Source organism: Gossypium hirsutum, chromosome D03, assembly GCF_007990345.1.
Source record: "Gossypium hirsutum isolate 1008001.06 chromosome D03, Gossypium_hirsutum_v2.1, whole genome shotgun sequence".
Classification (NCBI taxonomy): domain Eukaryota; kingdom Viridiplantae; phylum Streptophyta; class Magnoliopsida; order Malvales; family Malvaceae; genus Gossypium; species Gossypium hirsutum.
The window spans coordinates 46,986,200-47,002,958 of NC_053439.1; the positions used below are offsets into that span (position 1 = coordinate 46,986,200).

Here is a 16,759-nt window from a genome sequence, read left to right on the forward strand (position 1 = left end):
AAGGTCGACTTTATGGCTTCATCAGGAGATTAGTTCTTATCAAGAATGCTTTGCCTAAACATTACATCATACCAAATGGATTTACACAAAAATATACGAGAAAGAGTTTCTAACACCTAATAGCACCTGTCAAAGATAGAGTCAAACTCAAATTAAGAAATAGAGATATGAAGTATCTAGGAATACTTTACGTGCAAGTAATGTCTTTCCTAAGTCGAGTAGAGTATCCTAAGATTTCTAGGACTCTTAAGTCTATAAATACGACTTTTATTCCATGAGAAATCTCTTATCAAATATTATGTTGTCAAGTCTCTGTTCTGAACCAAGTTCGTAGAAACTAGGGTAAGTCTCTATCTTGTTAGGTTTGATTGTCTAGAAAGCTAGGTTGTTTCCACGTGTGAATTATATAAGTTTTGTTTGTTTAAGTAATCTGTGTGTTTGTGTATGTTGCAAACCAACTAAACCATCTACTAGCAAAGATAAATGCAAAACTAAACTTGTTTAATTTTCAGTTTTTGGTGAGCGATCTGGGATTTATCATAAGCATGTTAACTATCATGTTTTTCAATGTGAGTGGTTAAGAAATTGCTTTAAGTATACCAGACTATTATGATTTTCAAGTTCTACTTGTAAACCCATGAATAGTTTCAGAGTTTAATTGGAATTGGATTTTTGGCCTTCAAAAACCCCCAATTACAATATGGCTTGAAACAAAGAGAAAGCCCAGTCGATGCTAAATCGATTCATAGCTCTAAAGGTAGAGAAAAAAAGAAGCCTAAAGAGTGCCGCCCTTTCCTTGCCTCCAAATGTTGCGACCTTACCAAGGCTAACAAATGGCTTTAACAAATCATGCCAGAGATCGACCACAAGGTTGTCGAGATTTAGAAAGAAGACCTTGGGGAATATCGACTCCATGACCTTAACGACGAGATCAATAAGCTTATACAAGAGAAGTCACATTGGAAACGACGTATCGTTGAACTTGGTGGCCCGAATTACGCCAAACATGCCTCTTAAATGATAGATTTGAAAAGAAACATAGTGAATGTCCCGAACCCTAGCGGACGTGGCCTTAGGTATCGGTATTTCGGAGCTATGACGAAGTTGTCAGGAGTTAGAGAGTTGTTTGAGAAGCCGTCAGAGTTGCGAAAGAGGAGAACTAGATATGATATTTATATGAGTACTAATGCGAGTTATTATGGGTATAGGGATAAAGAGGATGGAATTTTAGCTAGAGAGGAAGGGCCAACAGAGGGGAAGATGAGAACTGAAGCCGAGGAGGAGTAGTGGAGAGTGGAAGAGATTAGGAGAGAGGTGAATGAGGTGGTTAGCATGGGGGTGCTGCGAGAAAGGTTTTGTTTGAGGAAGAAGAGGATGTGATGGAGGAGGAGAGGAGGAAAAGGGAAGTAGGAGAAAGAGAAGAATGGTAAGGATTTTTTTTCATGGAAACTGAACATCTTTTATCCTTATGCCATTGTTGGATTTGTCTAAATAGCTTCGCTATGCTTTTTATTATTATTACTATTTCAAAATATGATTACAAGAAGTGTTCCACCACCTTATTTGTTAGATTGAGTAATCAATAATGAAGAATGACTATAGAAATACCATTATATGTAAATTACAGTTCAATATTCTACCTACAAACAATCTAATTTGCTAGCATATAATGATTCTGAGATAAAGTTTTCTACAAGGAATCTGTATAAGCCGTTTGTCCTGCTAAGTTATCAGAAACTAGCTACATATAATTATCTTGGTTTCTTGTTTCAAAAGGCATCTTATTTTATCTAATTCACCTGAAATGTTGACAAATTTGATTTACTTATTGAACTTATTATAGTCAATAAATTATGCTATTTAAGAACCTTGGGATATTAAACTGTTTACATTAGCTAATTTCATCCTTTAGGTACGAAAAATCATCTGTCACATCATCCATTAGTATGATTTCTTTTTAAAATATTAAAGATTTTACCAATTTGCTTACATTTTAAGAATCCAGGGATTTAATTGCTACGTTTTTAGTACCACTTGTAGCTCCCTTATAATACATGGGTTTTAGTTTTGATTCTGATACGGGCTAAAAAATGGGGCGTTAATGATACAATTCATTTTAGCAAATTAACATTATTTACCTTTATGCCATTAATAAAACGTTGAGTTTAGTGATAAGTAAGGAGTCTGTACGAGTGAAACGGTGCATTTTATGGTCTTAGATATGAGTGCCTAACAAACCTAAAAGAAATTGTAATGGTGAGCTTCAGCTATTGTTTTTCTTCTTCCTCTCCGTTTTCTTCTCCTCTCTGTTTTTCTTTCCCTTTCGTCGACTCTTTTCTTAACAGCCACTAAAGGTTATTTAATTAGATTGTTATACCCACATTTAGTGCGAAGGTCAGTTTTATAGCTTCATCAAGAGATTAGTTCTGATACACTTCGAAATTTTAAGTAAAGAAAAATGAGGAAGAGAAGAGAAAGAATAGAGAAAATGAGAGAAATTTGAGTTTTTCTTCAATATTCAGATAACTGCTTTACCATGCATCTCATACATTTTAAAGAAGAAAACTAACAAGAAAATGATGTGGTGGTATTTCTGTTATAACTAGAACGCACTGTTTAATTAATTCCCTAAAACTCCCCGTTTTATTTAAAAGAGTTAACTAATTTCTTCCTGCTAGCTTTTTAACTCATAACAATACTCCCTCCCAAAACAACATCATTGACCTCAAGGATGAAAATGAGGAAATTTGGATTGAATCACAGCAAAAGACTCCTATGTTGCTTCTTCAGGAAAAGAACCGGCCCATTCGACTAACATTTTAGTAATAGCCTGATTCCCTTTCTTGACTATCTGTTTGTCTATAATGCGAACTGGTGTTTTTTTTTCGCAAAGCACTATGAACATCCACTAGTGGTAAGTGAACTTGATTCAGTGCCAATCCAACATGCTTCTTCAGCAGGGAAACGTGGAACGTTGGGTGAATATGAGAATCTTGTGGAAGCTAAAGAGTGTAAGCCACTTCCCCCACTTTCTGGATCACAAGGAAATGTCCATAGTATTTTGGAGATAATTTTTTATCGAAGACTTTCCTAATCGACTACTGCCTATAAGGTTGCAACATCAAGTAGACCAAATCACTGATTTGGAAACTTTTTTTTGAATGATGCTTGTCAACAAAATGCTTCAACGAATCTGAGCATTCTTTAGACAGAACTGTAGTAACTTTCTTGTTGCTTCCCTAGCTTGTAGACTTCTATCCACTACTGCCACAGAGGAAGCTCCAGCAAAATAAGGTATATGTGTAGGTGGAGGCTGGCCATACAAAGCCTCATATGGGGTGAGCTGAATTGACGAGTGGAACGATGAATTATACCACCACTCAGCAAGTGGTAACTATTGAAACCAATGCGCAGGTGTTTCCTTAGTCATGCACCGTAGATAGTTTTTAAGGCATCGGTTCAGGACCTTAGTTTGGCCATCTGTTTGAGGTTGATAGGTTGTTGATAACAGAAGCCTAGTACCAACCTGTCGAAATAGCTCCTGCCAAAAGCTACTAACAAAGATTTTGTCTCTATCTGATATGATTGAATCAGGCATGCCATGAAGTTTATAAACATGAGTCAAGTACTCATGAGCCACATCTTTAGCTGTGTATAGGTGAGGCAAAGCTAAGAAGTGACCGTATTTAGTTAAATGCTCTACCACGACTAAAATGGAGTTCTTTCTACTTGAAGCTGGTAACCCTTCAATGAAGTCCAAACTGATCACAAACCAAGATCAGTCAGGTATTGGTAATGGCTGTAAGAGACCAGGAGAAGCTACTGTCTCGCTTTTGCATTTTTGGCAGGCTACATATTCTCGAATCCGTTTCTTAATATCAATGGTGATGCCCTTCCAATATAGTAAACTAGATAATCGCTTCCTGGTAACATGGACACCTGAATGACCTCTAATAGCACTAGCATAAAAATGGAAGAACAACTCATGTCTCAGCTAAGGAACCTTTCCTACCACAATTTTCCCTTTTCTGAGCAAAAACCGACCGTCCCATGAGTACTTTTGGTCATGAGGTTGGAGTTCTAAAATATCTTGAATAACTTTTTGTAATTTATCATCAAGTACATAAGATTGTTGCACTCGCTCCAAGAGGCTCAAGATGGCCGAACTAGTCAAAAGTTGATAGTATTGACAATGCTCAAGCTGTGGTTAACGGGAGAGAGCATTAGCCACATTGTTCTTAATCCCTCTTCTGTAGGACACCTTAAAATTGTAGCCCAACATCTTAGCTACCCAACGTTGTCGGAATAGAGTAATAGCCACTTGATCTGACAAGAACCGCAAACTCTAATGATCCGTTTAGATTTTGAAATGCCACCCTACCAAATATGTATGCCATTTTTTCACAGCCAGTAAAACCGCCAGCATCTCTTTCTTATAAATTGATAAAGCTTGATGGCACACACCAAGAGTCTTGCTAAAAAAAGCCACCGTCTCTCTTGTTGCTGTAATACCGCTCCAATTCCAAAATCGCTTGCATTCGTATCTATTGTGAACTCCAACTGAAAGTTAAGGAACACCAGGATGAGTGTTGTACTCAAGGCTCCTTTTAGCGCTTGAAAAGCCTCAGTGGCCTGTTCTGACCAACCCAACCATTCTTTTTCAATAATTCTGTCAGAGGTCTGGCAATGACTCCATAGTTTCTTATAAATCTCCTGTAATAGCCAGAGAGACCAAGAAAGCTGCGCAGCTCTTTAACTGATCGAAGAGTTGGCTATGATGATATGCAGTCAATCTTAGTATTATCCATAGAAATAGTTTTTGCATGTAATACATGTCCCAAATATTAAATTTGAGAAGAGCCAAAACATCATTTAGTCTTTTTAGCATATAGTTGTTGTTCTCTTAAAATGAGAATGACTGACCCTAAATGTTGCAGATGCGCTGACTACGATATTGAATACACAAGTATGTCATCAAAGAATACTAACACAAATTTTCGCAACAACGGCTTGAAGATCAAGTTTATGAGAGCTTGAAAACTAGATGGGGCATTAGTGAGGCCAAAGGGCATCACAAGAAACTCATAATGCCCCTCATGTGTCTGGAATGCGATTTTGTGCACATTGGGTTCCTAGATGCGAATTTGATGATATTCGGACCTCAAACCAAGTTTATAAAATACTCTAGCTTCCCCTAACTCATCCAGAAACTCCTCAATTACAGGAATAGGGAACTTATCCTTAATCGTATGCTGGTTTAATTGGCTATAGTCCACACAACCTCCAATTCTCATCTTTCTTCTTGACCACTACTATAGGAGAGGCAAAGGAGCTAGTGCTGTCTCGAATTATTCCAGCTTGAAGCATTTCCTGGATGAGCTTTTCCATTTCATTCTTTTGGATAGATGGATATCTATAGGGTCGTATCTTGACCACTGCCCCTTCATCTTTCAAAGGGATTTTGTGATCTTGTATTCTATGTGGTGATAGGCCTCTTGGAACCTGAAAGATGTCATCAAATTCTATCAACAGCTCGTGAAGTTGATTACTAGGATCATTGACTCTCTTGGTTGAGAGTGTCACTTGCTCAGGTGAACTAAGCACTATTGTATAAGGCCCCAGCGACTATCTCATAGCCACAAAAAACTTTAGATTCAGCTCACTGCTTCTCGCTGCTAATGAACCAGGAACAATGCCTTGGATAACGCATGATTTCCTCTTTATTTTGAATTGCATAGTCAAGGAACTAAAGTTCCATATAATATCCCTAGTGCCAATAACCATTGTACCCCCAACACTATGTCACAGCCCTTCAATGGTAAGACCATAAAGTCTGTCTCAAACTTGTGATTTTTTACCTTCTACGCGACCCTTTTGTACATTCCTCTAGTGAACAAACAACTTCCATTTGTTACCGAGACCTTCAATTGCTCTTGGTTCATCACTGGTAATGATAATCTATTGACCAGTCTTGCATCAATAAAATTATGGGTGCTCCTTGAATCTACTAAGATAATAGCCCAACATGACCCTACCCGAGCAGCCACTCTTATGGTATTATGCCCTTGTAGACCAGTAAGGGCATGTAACGAGATCATAGAAGACTTGGGGGCCTCTTCTTCCATACCACTCTCCTCTAGTTTTTCAGAGCACTCTTGAAAATCCTCTGCCTTGCTATCAGAGAAAGGTTCTAGCAAGAATTGATACAACTGAGATTTCATGCATTTGTGTCCCGCATGGTATTTGGCCCCACACCAAAAATAAAGGCCTTTATATTTTCTCTCGACCGTCAATACTGGTGATATAATTTTAGACCTCGGTTTGTTGGTTGATACATTATTAACAGATTGTGAAATCGAGACAGCCCTTGTGGGAGAGGAGGAATATCTCAAAATGACAGAAAAATTAGGTAAAATTCTAGGTGAACTAACCTCTGATGTTGTAGGCCCCTTTGCTGAATAAGAAATGAGTACTTCAATTTTCCTAGCTAGCTGAAATACTTCCATCAAGGTAGAGGGTTCAAACAAATCCAGGTAATGATTGATTTCAGCCTACAAGTTACTAAGAAAAATACTAAGGGCATAAGACTCAGAAAGATGCAATTGATTCAATAGACCTACAAACATATCTTGATACTGCTTAATAATACCTTGCTGCTTCAGGCTTACCAGCTCCCTCACCAGATTTCCAAACTGCCCAAATCTAAAACGGTCTTGGAGGCTCTTCATGTAAGTTGGCCAAGGCAACATTTGCAAGCCACCATTTCGCTAGGAGTAAAAATAATGCCATTCCAAAGATCGACCCTCTAGGTTCAACATCACTATACAGACCTTGCTAGAATCTGGTGTTCCTTCTGCCTAAAAATATTACTTCAGTTTGGTCTACCATCCTCGAAAGTCGGTGCCATCAAACTTGGGACACTCTAGTCTACTGATCTTTATATAAGCTCCCGCCACATATGATTGATTTCTTAAGTGCACACTACTCGTATCTGCAACAAATGGTTCCGTCTGAGCATGTGGTAACTCAATGTCCTTAGGCAAAAACCCTGGAGGAGCTCCTAAAACCCCTTTCCCTTTATCCGTTGCGCTGTTTGCTGGAGATCCTTTCGGAGGCGGTCTAAAATACTAACCTAACAAGGCTTGCAAGTCTCCCCGAAACTCATCTATGAATTCCTATAGCCGAGTCTCCATTTTAGTCTCCAAGTGAGCTATCTCTTCTTAGATTTTTAAAATTTCATGTTGCATACTTCTGACCTCTTTCTGCAATCGAGTGGACACACCGTCGCCAGCCATTGTAGGGATCGTAAAAGCTCTGATACCTTTATTACACTCTGAAATTTTAAGTAAAGAAAAATGAAGAAGAGAAGAGAAAGAACAGAGAAAATGAGAGAATTTTGAGTTTTTCTTTAATATTCAGATAACTACTTTACCATGCATCTCATACATTTTAAAAAAGAAAACTAACAAGAAAATGACGTGGTGGTATTTCTATTATAACTAGAATGCACCGTTTAATTAATTCCCTAAAACTCCTCGTTTCATTTAAAAGAGTTAACTAATTTCTTCATGCTAGCTTTTTAACTCATGACAAGTTCCTATCGGGAATGTTGATGGATTTACACAAAAATATATGAGAAAGAGTTTCTAACACCTAACAACACCTGTGAAAGATAGAGTCAGACTCAAATTAGGAAATATAAATATAAAATATCTAGGACTATTTTATGTGCAAAAAACATCTTTCCTAAATCGAATAGGATATCCTAAGATTTTCAAGACTCAACTCTATAAATACCACAATTATTTCATAAAAAATCTTTCATCGAATATTCTGCCTCTTTTGTGAACCAAGTTGGTAGCAACAATTGGATTTTTGGCCTTTAAAAGCCCTTAATTACAATATGGCTCGAAACGAATAGAAAGCCCAGTCGATGCTAAATCGATTCATAGCCCTAAAAGCGAAAGAAAAAAAGAAACCCAAAGAACGCCAACATTTTCTTGCCTCCGAGTGTCGCGACCTTGCCGTGGCCAAAAAATGGGATCAACAAATCATGCGAGAGATCAGTCACAAGGTCACCGAGGTTCAGAACGATGGCCTCGAGGAACATCGACTTTGCGACATTAACGACGAGATCAATAAGCTTATACGAGTGAAGTTGCATTAGAAATGACGTATGGTTGAACTCGACGGACCGAATTAGGCCAAACATGCCCCTAAAATGACGAATTTAAAAGGGAACATAGTGGATGTTCCGAACCCTAGCGGACGTGGCCCTGGGTATCGGTATTTCAAAGCCGCGAAAAAGTTGCCAAGAGTTAAAAAGTTGTTTGAGAAGCAGCCAGAGTTGCGAAAGAGGAGAACAACAGATGATATTTATAAGAGTATTGATGCGAGTTATTATGGGTATAGGGATGAAGTTTTAGCTAGAGTGAAGGGGCCAATAGAGGCGAAGATGAGGACTGAAGCCGAGGAGGAGTGGCAGAGAGTGGAGGAGATTAGGAGAGAAGCAAGGAGAGGGGCGAATTAGGTGGTTAGCGTGGGGTTGCTCCGAGAGAGGTTTTGTTTGAGGAAGAGGAGGATGTGATGGTAGAGGAGATGAGGGAGAGGGAGGAGAAAGAGAGGAAGGACAAGGAGAGGGAATTTTTCGTGCACGTACCCTTGCCTGATGATAAGGAGATTGAGAGAATGATTGTGGAAAGGAAGAAGATGGAGCTTTTAAGTAAGTATGCGAGTGAAGGATTGTTGGAGGAGCAGAGTGAAGCGATGGACATTCTTAATATCTATAGCTAGAATAGATGTTTCAGGTATATTGATCAATTCTCTAGGTGCCTTTATATTGAATACAAGAACAGTGGGATTGATGTTCAGTGCCAGGTAATGTTTGCTAATAAATGTCTATATGATTTACTGCTTTGATTCCGGGAGTTCTAGATGCTAGAGTAAGGCTTTTTTTCATGGAACTTCAACATATTTTATCCTTATGCCATTTTTGGATTTGTCTAAATAGCTCGGCTATGATTTTTTTTTACTATTTCGAAATCTGATTACGGGAAGCGTTCCTCCACCTTATTTAATTGAACGATGACTCTATAGAATTACCATTATATGTAAATTACAGTTCAATATTCTACCTACAAACAACCTGATTTGTTAACATATAGTGATTCTAAAACAAAGTTCTCCACAAGGAATCTGTATAGGCCGTTTAAGCAGTCCGTTTGTCCTGCTAAGTTATCAGAAATTAGCTACACATAATTTTCTTGTTTTCTTGTTTCAAAAGGCATCATATTTTATCTACTTCACTGGTACGAGCCAAAATGAATACCAAGGAAAACGATGTGTTTTGAAATCGTTTTGCTTTAGTGATATGGCACACAGAAGACTCGATGATACAGAGCGTTTCATCCAACAATTTTCTTTTTGCTGTTATCTTCCCTTATATATATATGCTGTTCTGCTTTTGGCTGAGGTCATTGAGTGGTTAATAAAAATTTTTGAGGAATTATTCTCTCTTTTCTGTTGATTCTTCTTCCTTCTTCTCTCTAGAATCTCTCTTCCTTCCCTTCTTTCTCTGCCATTTTTGGCTTCTCAGTTTCTGTTTGTCACATTCACCTGAAATGTGAATGTGATATGCTTATTGAACTTACTATGGTCAATAAATTATGCTATTTAAGAACCCTGGCATATTAAATTGTTTATATTAGCTAATTTCTTTTAGGGGAAAAGAAACAGTTACTGTTTTGGACCCTGCAACTCTTTCAATCACTTTTACTCTCTTAGTATAACATGTTATTACGAGCATATTAAGCAAGTTTGCTTGCAGTATAAGATGGTGAACAAGAAAGCTGATTCAACAACGTTTTATTCTCTCTCTCTCTCTCTCTCTCTCTCTCTCTCTCTCTCTCTCTCTCTCGTTTTAATGACATTAGTTTAATTCCAGGAATAACACCATCTTTCGCTCATGCTACTGAATTACAAAAAACATCGTCATCTACAGGTCATCAATTTTCACATTAGTTTTAAGACACTTCATGCCCCGAGTGGTTCTCAAGTCTTTTTTTTTAATTCACTCAATTTTCCCTGATTCCTACCTCTTGTTTTGCCCTAATCTCTACTGATTATACTTTTAGATGAGTTTTAAGAGTGGAACATGCCACCAGAACTGTGCATTTCTGATGATTCTTATGACTTAACTTTGGGAAACTTTGATGTAGTTACCCTCGGTATCAACAATTAAGGTTACACTGTTATATTGACAAAAATAGGGAGGGAGGGTTATTGTTGAATGGGGTAGGAAGTCTATCCATTCGTATGATCACATGATAAAAGTTCAACCTCTATGAATTTGATGTCTTTAGGTTGGTTGGCAAAAGCTATAGCTTGCAGAAGGTTGTACCTTAATGGCCAATCATCTGGGTAACTTAATATTGAGAGCAACTAGACTCTATTCATTGACATTCTCTGATCGATCAATGGGTTTCCTAATGCAGGTTGCATTATATGTGGCAACAAAGACAGCATCAATCAAAAGACCGTCCTTTTTTGTTCCATCAACAGACGGGTATGCTCGTGCAGCAATGCAGTTGCACGCCCTACTGTCCCCATTCCATCCTCTAGGGCTTGGCTTATTCACTGCCAGAGAGTGTGGTTGATGCATGGCGTTTGTGCTTTTGTCTTGGCATTCGAAAGAGGGGGCAACTCAAAGATTCTAAGAAGGAATGAAAACAGATTGTTGAGTCTGTTGTATTTTGTGTTCGAGGAGTTGAATATTTTAGTTGGATGAATGAGCTCCACAACCACCCAACCCCCCCCCCAAATATTTTATTCTCTTCATAAACTTGTTTCCAAGCTTTGGAATTGCATTGTGACACTTCCATCATGTATACAAATATATGAACCCTTTTTCCTGCATGATTTGCTTTTAGAAGTTTAAAGTGTGTTCCAACAAAAGCCACCATATGGCAAAGTCTTCCACGCCCAAACTTCTTGGGTGTCAAAAACAAAGGTGGTGAGTTCAGATGAGGGGAAAAAGTTATGTTAGGTGTGTTGTAATTATTGGAAATACCTCTAAAATTTTTGAAAAAATAAATTAAGAATACAACCAATTGATTTAATTTTATATGTATGTGACATTAGAATATATCACAAATTGGAAGTCAGATTGAACAAGAAGATGCCAATACAACAAAAACTTAAACATACCAAATGGCAAACGTGACCAATTGGAACTCAGCCACAGCAATAAACAATTTATTTATAACAAAACTTGATCACAAATATTGTTGTAATTGAGTATCCAACACAGTCGAAACCTATGTTTTAAACAAAACTATGTAGTCGTCGTGAAAGGCATATGAATTCTATCCTATAGTTCTACCTTCAATGAATCAATTTCAAGTCCAGAGATTAGTGAATGATAGTGCCACCAAAAAAGCACGTTATGAGTTTGAGTAAGATTAAAAGTGTTGCATAACTGATATAATCAAACCATCAAAACTCACTCACTCACTCACTCACTCACTCACTCACTCATATTTGGATTTTAAGTTCTAATTCCCTACCCCCCAAAAGAAAAGAAGAGTTCAATATACATTCACTTCAAGTTGAATTTTTAATAAGAAAAAAACAGCATTACACCATTTATCAATAACCCAATTAAGAAAAAGGTTCAAATACCTTCCACCTCTCCTTCACCTAAGCTTCTGCTTGGTGGAACTTTTCTTAGCCGCTTCCTTAACCTTCTCAATATACCCTTCAATAGGTGGATTCAAAGACGCCATCAATCGATTTGCCGGAAATGGGGTCAAATCTGGTATCATAGCCGCCTCCCTAAGTTTCCCCGGCAACGCTTCAATTGCCTCGTTTTTCATTCTCAACAAATTAGTCTCAGCAGCCTGCCTTGCCCTATGCTTCCTCATCAAAACCCGACTATACTCCTTGGCCAATCTTTGGCCATCCTCCACCGTCAGCTCATATTTGGGTATCTTATCAGCATCGACAAGGCCCAATGTAACCAAATCCAGCCCCGGAGTTCCCATAACCATAGGCTCGTCAGGGACTCCCATTGCTTTTCTTCCTCCCTTCTTCAAAATCTCCATTTCCCGTTGCCGCTCCTTGCTTATTAATCCCAATTTTTCCCGTTCGGCTTCGCGGGCTCGCTCTTTCGGTGAGAGGTGACGGGCCGGCGTGGGTGCATTGAGGCATTGTTCGTAGAGTTTTTGCTTCTCGTCAGGGATTCAGCCGCCTTTGGGGAGGGAATCGTCGAGAGGAGCGCCGCCTTTACCTTTTTTAGTGGAGATTTTGGAGCGTTTTAAAGGTTGGCCAGCTTTGAGCTTGGATTTGCCTTTGGCGGTTCCACTGACGGTGCAACGTTGGAGGAGTTGGTGAGTCACAATTCTTAGAGGTTTGGGGTTTTTGGCGATTCGGATCATGGTGTTCCTGGGAGGTTTAAGGGTTCTACCAGGGGTGTGCAAATTTCGGCGGAGGGTAGGTTAATTATTTTTTAATTTTTCGGTTAACGGTTAATTCGGTTAGAAACCGGTTGGTTAATCGAATTTTTTCGATTTAACCGAAAAAATTAATAAATAAAATTATAATATATAAATAGGCCCACTATTCACCTAAACTTAATCCAAACTCAAGTATTCAACTCAATTCAATCATAAAAATTACAAATAATTTAATAAATAAAAATAAAATTCTAAAACTAAATCTAAAGTCTAAAAGTCTAAAAATAATTTAATTATGTAGTGATTTAATTCGGTTAATTCAGTTAATTCGGATAATCCGGTTAATTCGGTTAATTTTTAACCAAAAATAAAAAATATATAATTTTCGATTAATTCGGTTAACCGACCGAATTAACCGAAAAAATTTTAGTTCGGTTAATTTTTTTGAAAAAATTTCGGTTCGGTTAACGGTTAAAAATTTTGAAAGGTCAGTTAATTCGGTTAATGTTATTTTGGGTCGGTTAACCGGTCAGTTAACCGAATGAACACCCCTAAATTCTACCTGAGAAAAATGGAGAAATATGAAATAACTTAGGTTTAAGGTTAGCAAACCGGGTTTAGTTAATTTGGGCCGAAATAGGTTAATTAAATGGTAACGACTAAACTGCAAAAAGGGTAAACGTTGCGAGTAGCCCAAGAGCAGTTAATTAATCCTCGTTTTCATCGCAAATAATCCCAAAAAAAAAATCAACCCCCAAACACAAAACTTCATGGCTCGGAAATTCTTTGTCGGCGGCAACTGGAAATGTGTATGTTTCTTCTTCTGTTTCTCAATAAATTTCTTTTTTTTCTTTTTAATTCAAAATTTGATCTCATACTCTCTTTAACATCCACTGAATCCATGTTTTGCATTAATATTCGATATTGAAAAACGTTGTCGCGACTCATTTGATCTTTGTACCAAAGCTTAGTTGATTGGTAATTTAAATAGCTCCCTTAGGTTTTTGAGATCTGATCCGTAGTTCTATTTTCATTACTGCATATGTAAATAAAGGGAAGTGGGTTTGTTGCAGAATGGGACAACTGAGGAGGTTAAGAAGATTGTTACAACATTGAATGAAGCTGAAGTTCCTTCTCATGATGTTGTGGGTTAGTGTTCTTTTTTTTTCCTCTTTTTGGGTCTAAAATTTACTTCAATTTTGATAACTATTGAAACTTTTAAATTAACTTCGAATGTTTATAAAGTTAAGATTTATGTTGTGGCAGAGGTTGTTGTGAGCCCTCCATTTGTGTTCCTTACCCTTGTCAAAAGTCTGTTGCGGTCCGATTTTCATGTTGCCGCTCAGAACTGCTGGGTTCGCAAGGGTGGTGCTTTTACCGGAGAAGTTAGGTATGCATTTTGTCTGTTATCCGCTTTATAGATCATTTCTATGGCAGGCTATATGTAATATTGTTGTTTAGAAGGCTTTCTAGATTTTTGCATCGTATCAGCAGTTAACTTCATGTTCTCTTCAAGCAGTGCGGAGATGCTTGTTAATCTAGGCATTCCTTGGGTTATTATTGGTCACTCGGAGAGAAGGGCTCTCTTGAATGAGTCCAATGAGGTAAGTAATACGATTAGGTTCCTGTTATTTTGTAATCTACTTAACGGATTTCCAGTCTTGGTTTTCAGTCACCCAAAGAATCAGATAGTTTTTTTTTTTTTTACTCTTTGCTATATTTCATTCCCCTTTGTGAACTTTAAATGCTTGTCTTTGCAGTTTGTTGGAGATAAAGTAGCGTATGCGCTTTCTCAAGGCTTGAAAGTGATTGCTTGCATTGGAGAGACTCTTGAACAGCGAGAATCAGGCTCTACCATGGCTGTCGTTGCTGCACAGACCAAAGCAATTGCTGGTACTTGCTTTTAGAATATAAAGATCAAAGCAATTATTTGTTTTTCAGATATATGTTATAGCCGTAGTCTAATAGCTTGCCTGGTTGAAGTTTATGATTGTGGTCTCTATAGGTATTTATTTAACTATATACGTTGCATTAGACTTCTTTTATTTCTTCTTTCTAGATATATCTTTTTAAACCTCTATTGCTCGTTTGCAGATAAAGTAACAAATTGGGATAATGTTGTTTTGGCTTATGAACCTGTGTGGGCCATTGGTACTGGGAAAGTTGCAACTCCTGCTCAGGCTCAGGAAGTAAGTTTGAGTTTTTATGCATATATCATTTAAAAGGGTCCTTCACTTTTGCTTTTCACTTGTTTTAATAGTTTGGTCCTTCCATAAATGCCAAGCGCTGTTATATAACGGTTTAGCACAATCTATCCTACTTTTCTTTGCATCTAAACCATTGCTTTTTAATTTGTTCCTATAGAGAAACCATACACTCTTTTATTTTTCATAGAAACATGTGATTGTTTTTTCCAGGTCCATTGTGAATTGAGGAAATGGCTTAATCAAAATGTTGGTGCTGACATTGCTGCATCAGTTAGAATTATATATGGAGGTATTTATCTTTATTGCCTAAACTATTGATCTTATTCAGGTGGTTTTAAGGAAATATAGCATAGCCTGTGTTAGCATGTAAATGTGTTATAACTATAAAATAAAATAAAATAAAAATAACCCTACTTGCATCGATCCTATCTTCTAAATAGTATTTCACCATTCCTGTTGGATTTTGCTATTTCATAGTATCATTCTAAAAAAGTTAGAAACCTTTGCTTGGTTCTCCATGACCTTTCAATTCTCGGGTTAAACCTTTTTTTTTTTTTTGGCTAAACCGGATTGAATCTGATTTTGCATCCAATGCAAATTAAATGTAGGTTCTGTAAATGGAGCAAACTGCGAGGAATTGGCTGGACAGCCAGATGTGGATGGCTTTTTGGTTGGTGGAGCTTCTCTGAAGGTTAGTAACTGTCTGTCTTTGCTTCTGCCACTGGTATTCATTTATTTGATGCCTTTTCTTCAGATTGTGCACAACTATTCTTAACTTGACTTTTTCTCAATCAGCCTGAGTTCGTGGATATCATCAAGTCGGCCACTGTGAAAAAGAATTGAAGTTGAACATAAACAACCTTGTAGGAAACTTTAGTTTTATAGTTTGTGGTGTTTCCATAGAAGAGGAGGATATCAGGGTTTTGAGTGTGTAATAAGCCAAATTTGACTCTGTTTTTTGTTGGTATGAAGCAAGGATCCTCATGTTAGACTGTTTTTGGGGGGTGGACTTTCATTGGATATATAATCTTATTTTAGGATTATAATCTATCATTTAAGTGGGCTATATTATGGTAACCCATCCAATCACCGGATTTGGGGTGAAAATATTTGGCAGGTTTATTATTATTATTTAACAAATCAGACTGTCACTTACCTCCACCCAACTCAAATCTCATACAGCTAAATTTATATTAATTATTTTTTTATGTTTTTTATAATTGGGGAGAGAAATGAGATTTAACCTAAGTTTTTGTACCTATAACCTAATATTCTTGTCATTGGACCAGACAATTATGACAAACTATTTTAATACAATGATTAAATTTTATAAATAATAATAATAAATCCACTCATTAATGGCTTGTTCAATTAATTTATTATCATTTAATCATGCCAAGTTAACAAGTCATTAATAATTGAATTAATAGATGGTTTACTTTTTTATAAATGTAACTAGCTTAAATTAAGTTTTCAGTAGAATTCTAGCTTTGTTTCAGTTTTTCTTTCCAGAAATTGTGGGTCTTTTTTTTTTTTTTTGAACTTTAATATTACAACTTCATTGTGTTGTGCTGCTTCATTTCAATTTTTTTTTATGGCAATTTTCCTTTTTTGACTTTCTAAACCCGTTGCAATAGTGCAATCCATGAATCAATGAAAACATTTCTATCATTCTCCTATTACAATTTTAATGTCGTTTGGTGCATCATTTCGTTTGACTTTTAGTCCTTACCAATTAATAAAAAGTAAACTTAATCGGAGGTAATCTTAATTAGTCATTGTTATTAGAAAAATTGACCATAATTATCACTCATCCGTTAAAATTTTAAGAGAGAGTTAACTACACCTACAAAAAAGAATTACAAAATTTCAATTAGCATAATTGCTATACTTTAGGAGGAAAAGTAGCTCCACCTTGTATAACATCATCACCACCTCCACTCCGTTATCTTTCACCCGGACAAGAAAACTTTGTCATTGTTTATGCCCTCCAAAACATCATCATCGGTTCAATACCTTTCTCTTCTTCCACCGTTGATGCTACCGTTGACTTGGGTTTGGATTTCGGTACCATTACCTGGTCTGGGGTTCTTCTTCTAC

The 16,759-nt window shown here is 37.1% G+C and overlaps 1 protein-coding gene and 3 pseudogenes across 1 annotated transcript; 3 read left to right on the forward strand and 1 right to left on the reverse strand.

Annotated features, from left to right (window-relative positions):
• The first annotated feature begins 700 nt into the window (after positions 1–700).
• On the forward strand, positions 701–1,430 carry LOC107950863 (pre-mRNA-splicing factor ISY1 homolog; annotated as a pseudogene).
• A 6,473-nt stretch (positions 1,431–7,903) lies between these two features.
• On the forward strand, positions 7,904–10,914 carry LOC107950156 (pre-mRNA-splicing factor ISY1 homolog; annotated as a pseudogene).
• Positions 10,915–11,591: 677 nt separating this feature from the next.
• On the reverse strand, positions 11,592–12,434 carry LOC107950158 (uncharacterized; annotated as a pseudogene).
• A 285-nt stretch (positions 12,435–12,719) lies between these two features.
• Positions 12,720–15,648, forward strand: LOC107950159 (triosephosphate isomerase, cytosolic). Its single transcript, XM_016884940.2, has 9 exons — positions 12,720–13,261; positions 13,526–13,601; positions 13,719–13,842; positions 13,972–14,056; positions 14,213–14,345; positions 14,547–14,641; positions 14,870–14,948; positions 15,268–15,350; positions 15,455–15,648. The coding sequence occupies exons 1-9, from the start codon at positions 13,223–13,225 to the stop codon at positions 15,500–15,502; spliced, it is 762 nt and encodes a 253-aa protein (XP_016740429.1). The 5' UTR covers positions 12,720–13,222; the 3' UTR covers positions 15,503–15,648.
• The last annotated feature ends 1,111 nt before the right edge of the window (positions 15,649–16,759 follow it).

Coding starts and splice junctions, on each gene's coding strand:
- LOC107950159 (XM_016884940.2), top strand. CDS start 13,223: ATGGCTCGGAAATTCTTTGTCGGCGGCAACTGGAAATGT. Junction 14,057..14,212: donor TCTTGAATGAGTCCAATGAG/GTAAGTAATACG, acceptor TTGTCTTTGCAG/TTTGTTGGAGATAAAGTAGC. Junction 14,642..14,869: donor CTCCTGCTCAGGCTCAGGAA/GTAAGTTTGAGT, acceptor TGTTTTTTCCAG/GTCCATTGTGAATTGAGGAA.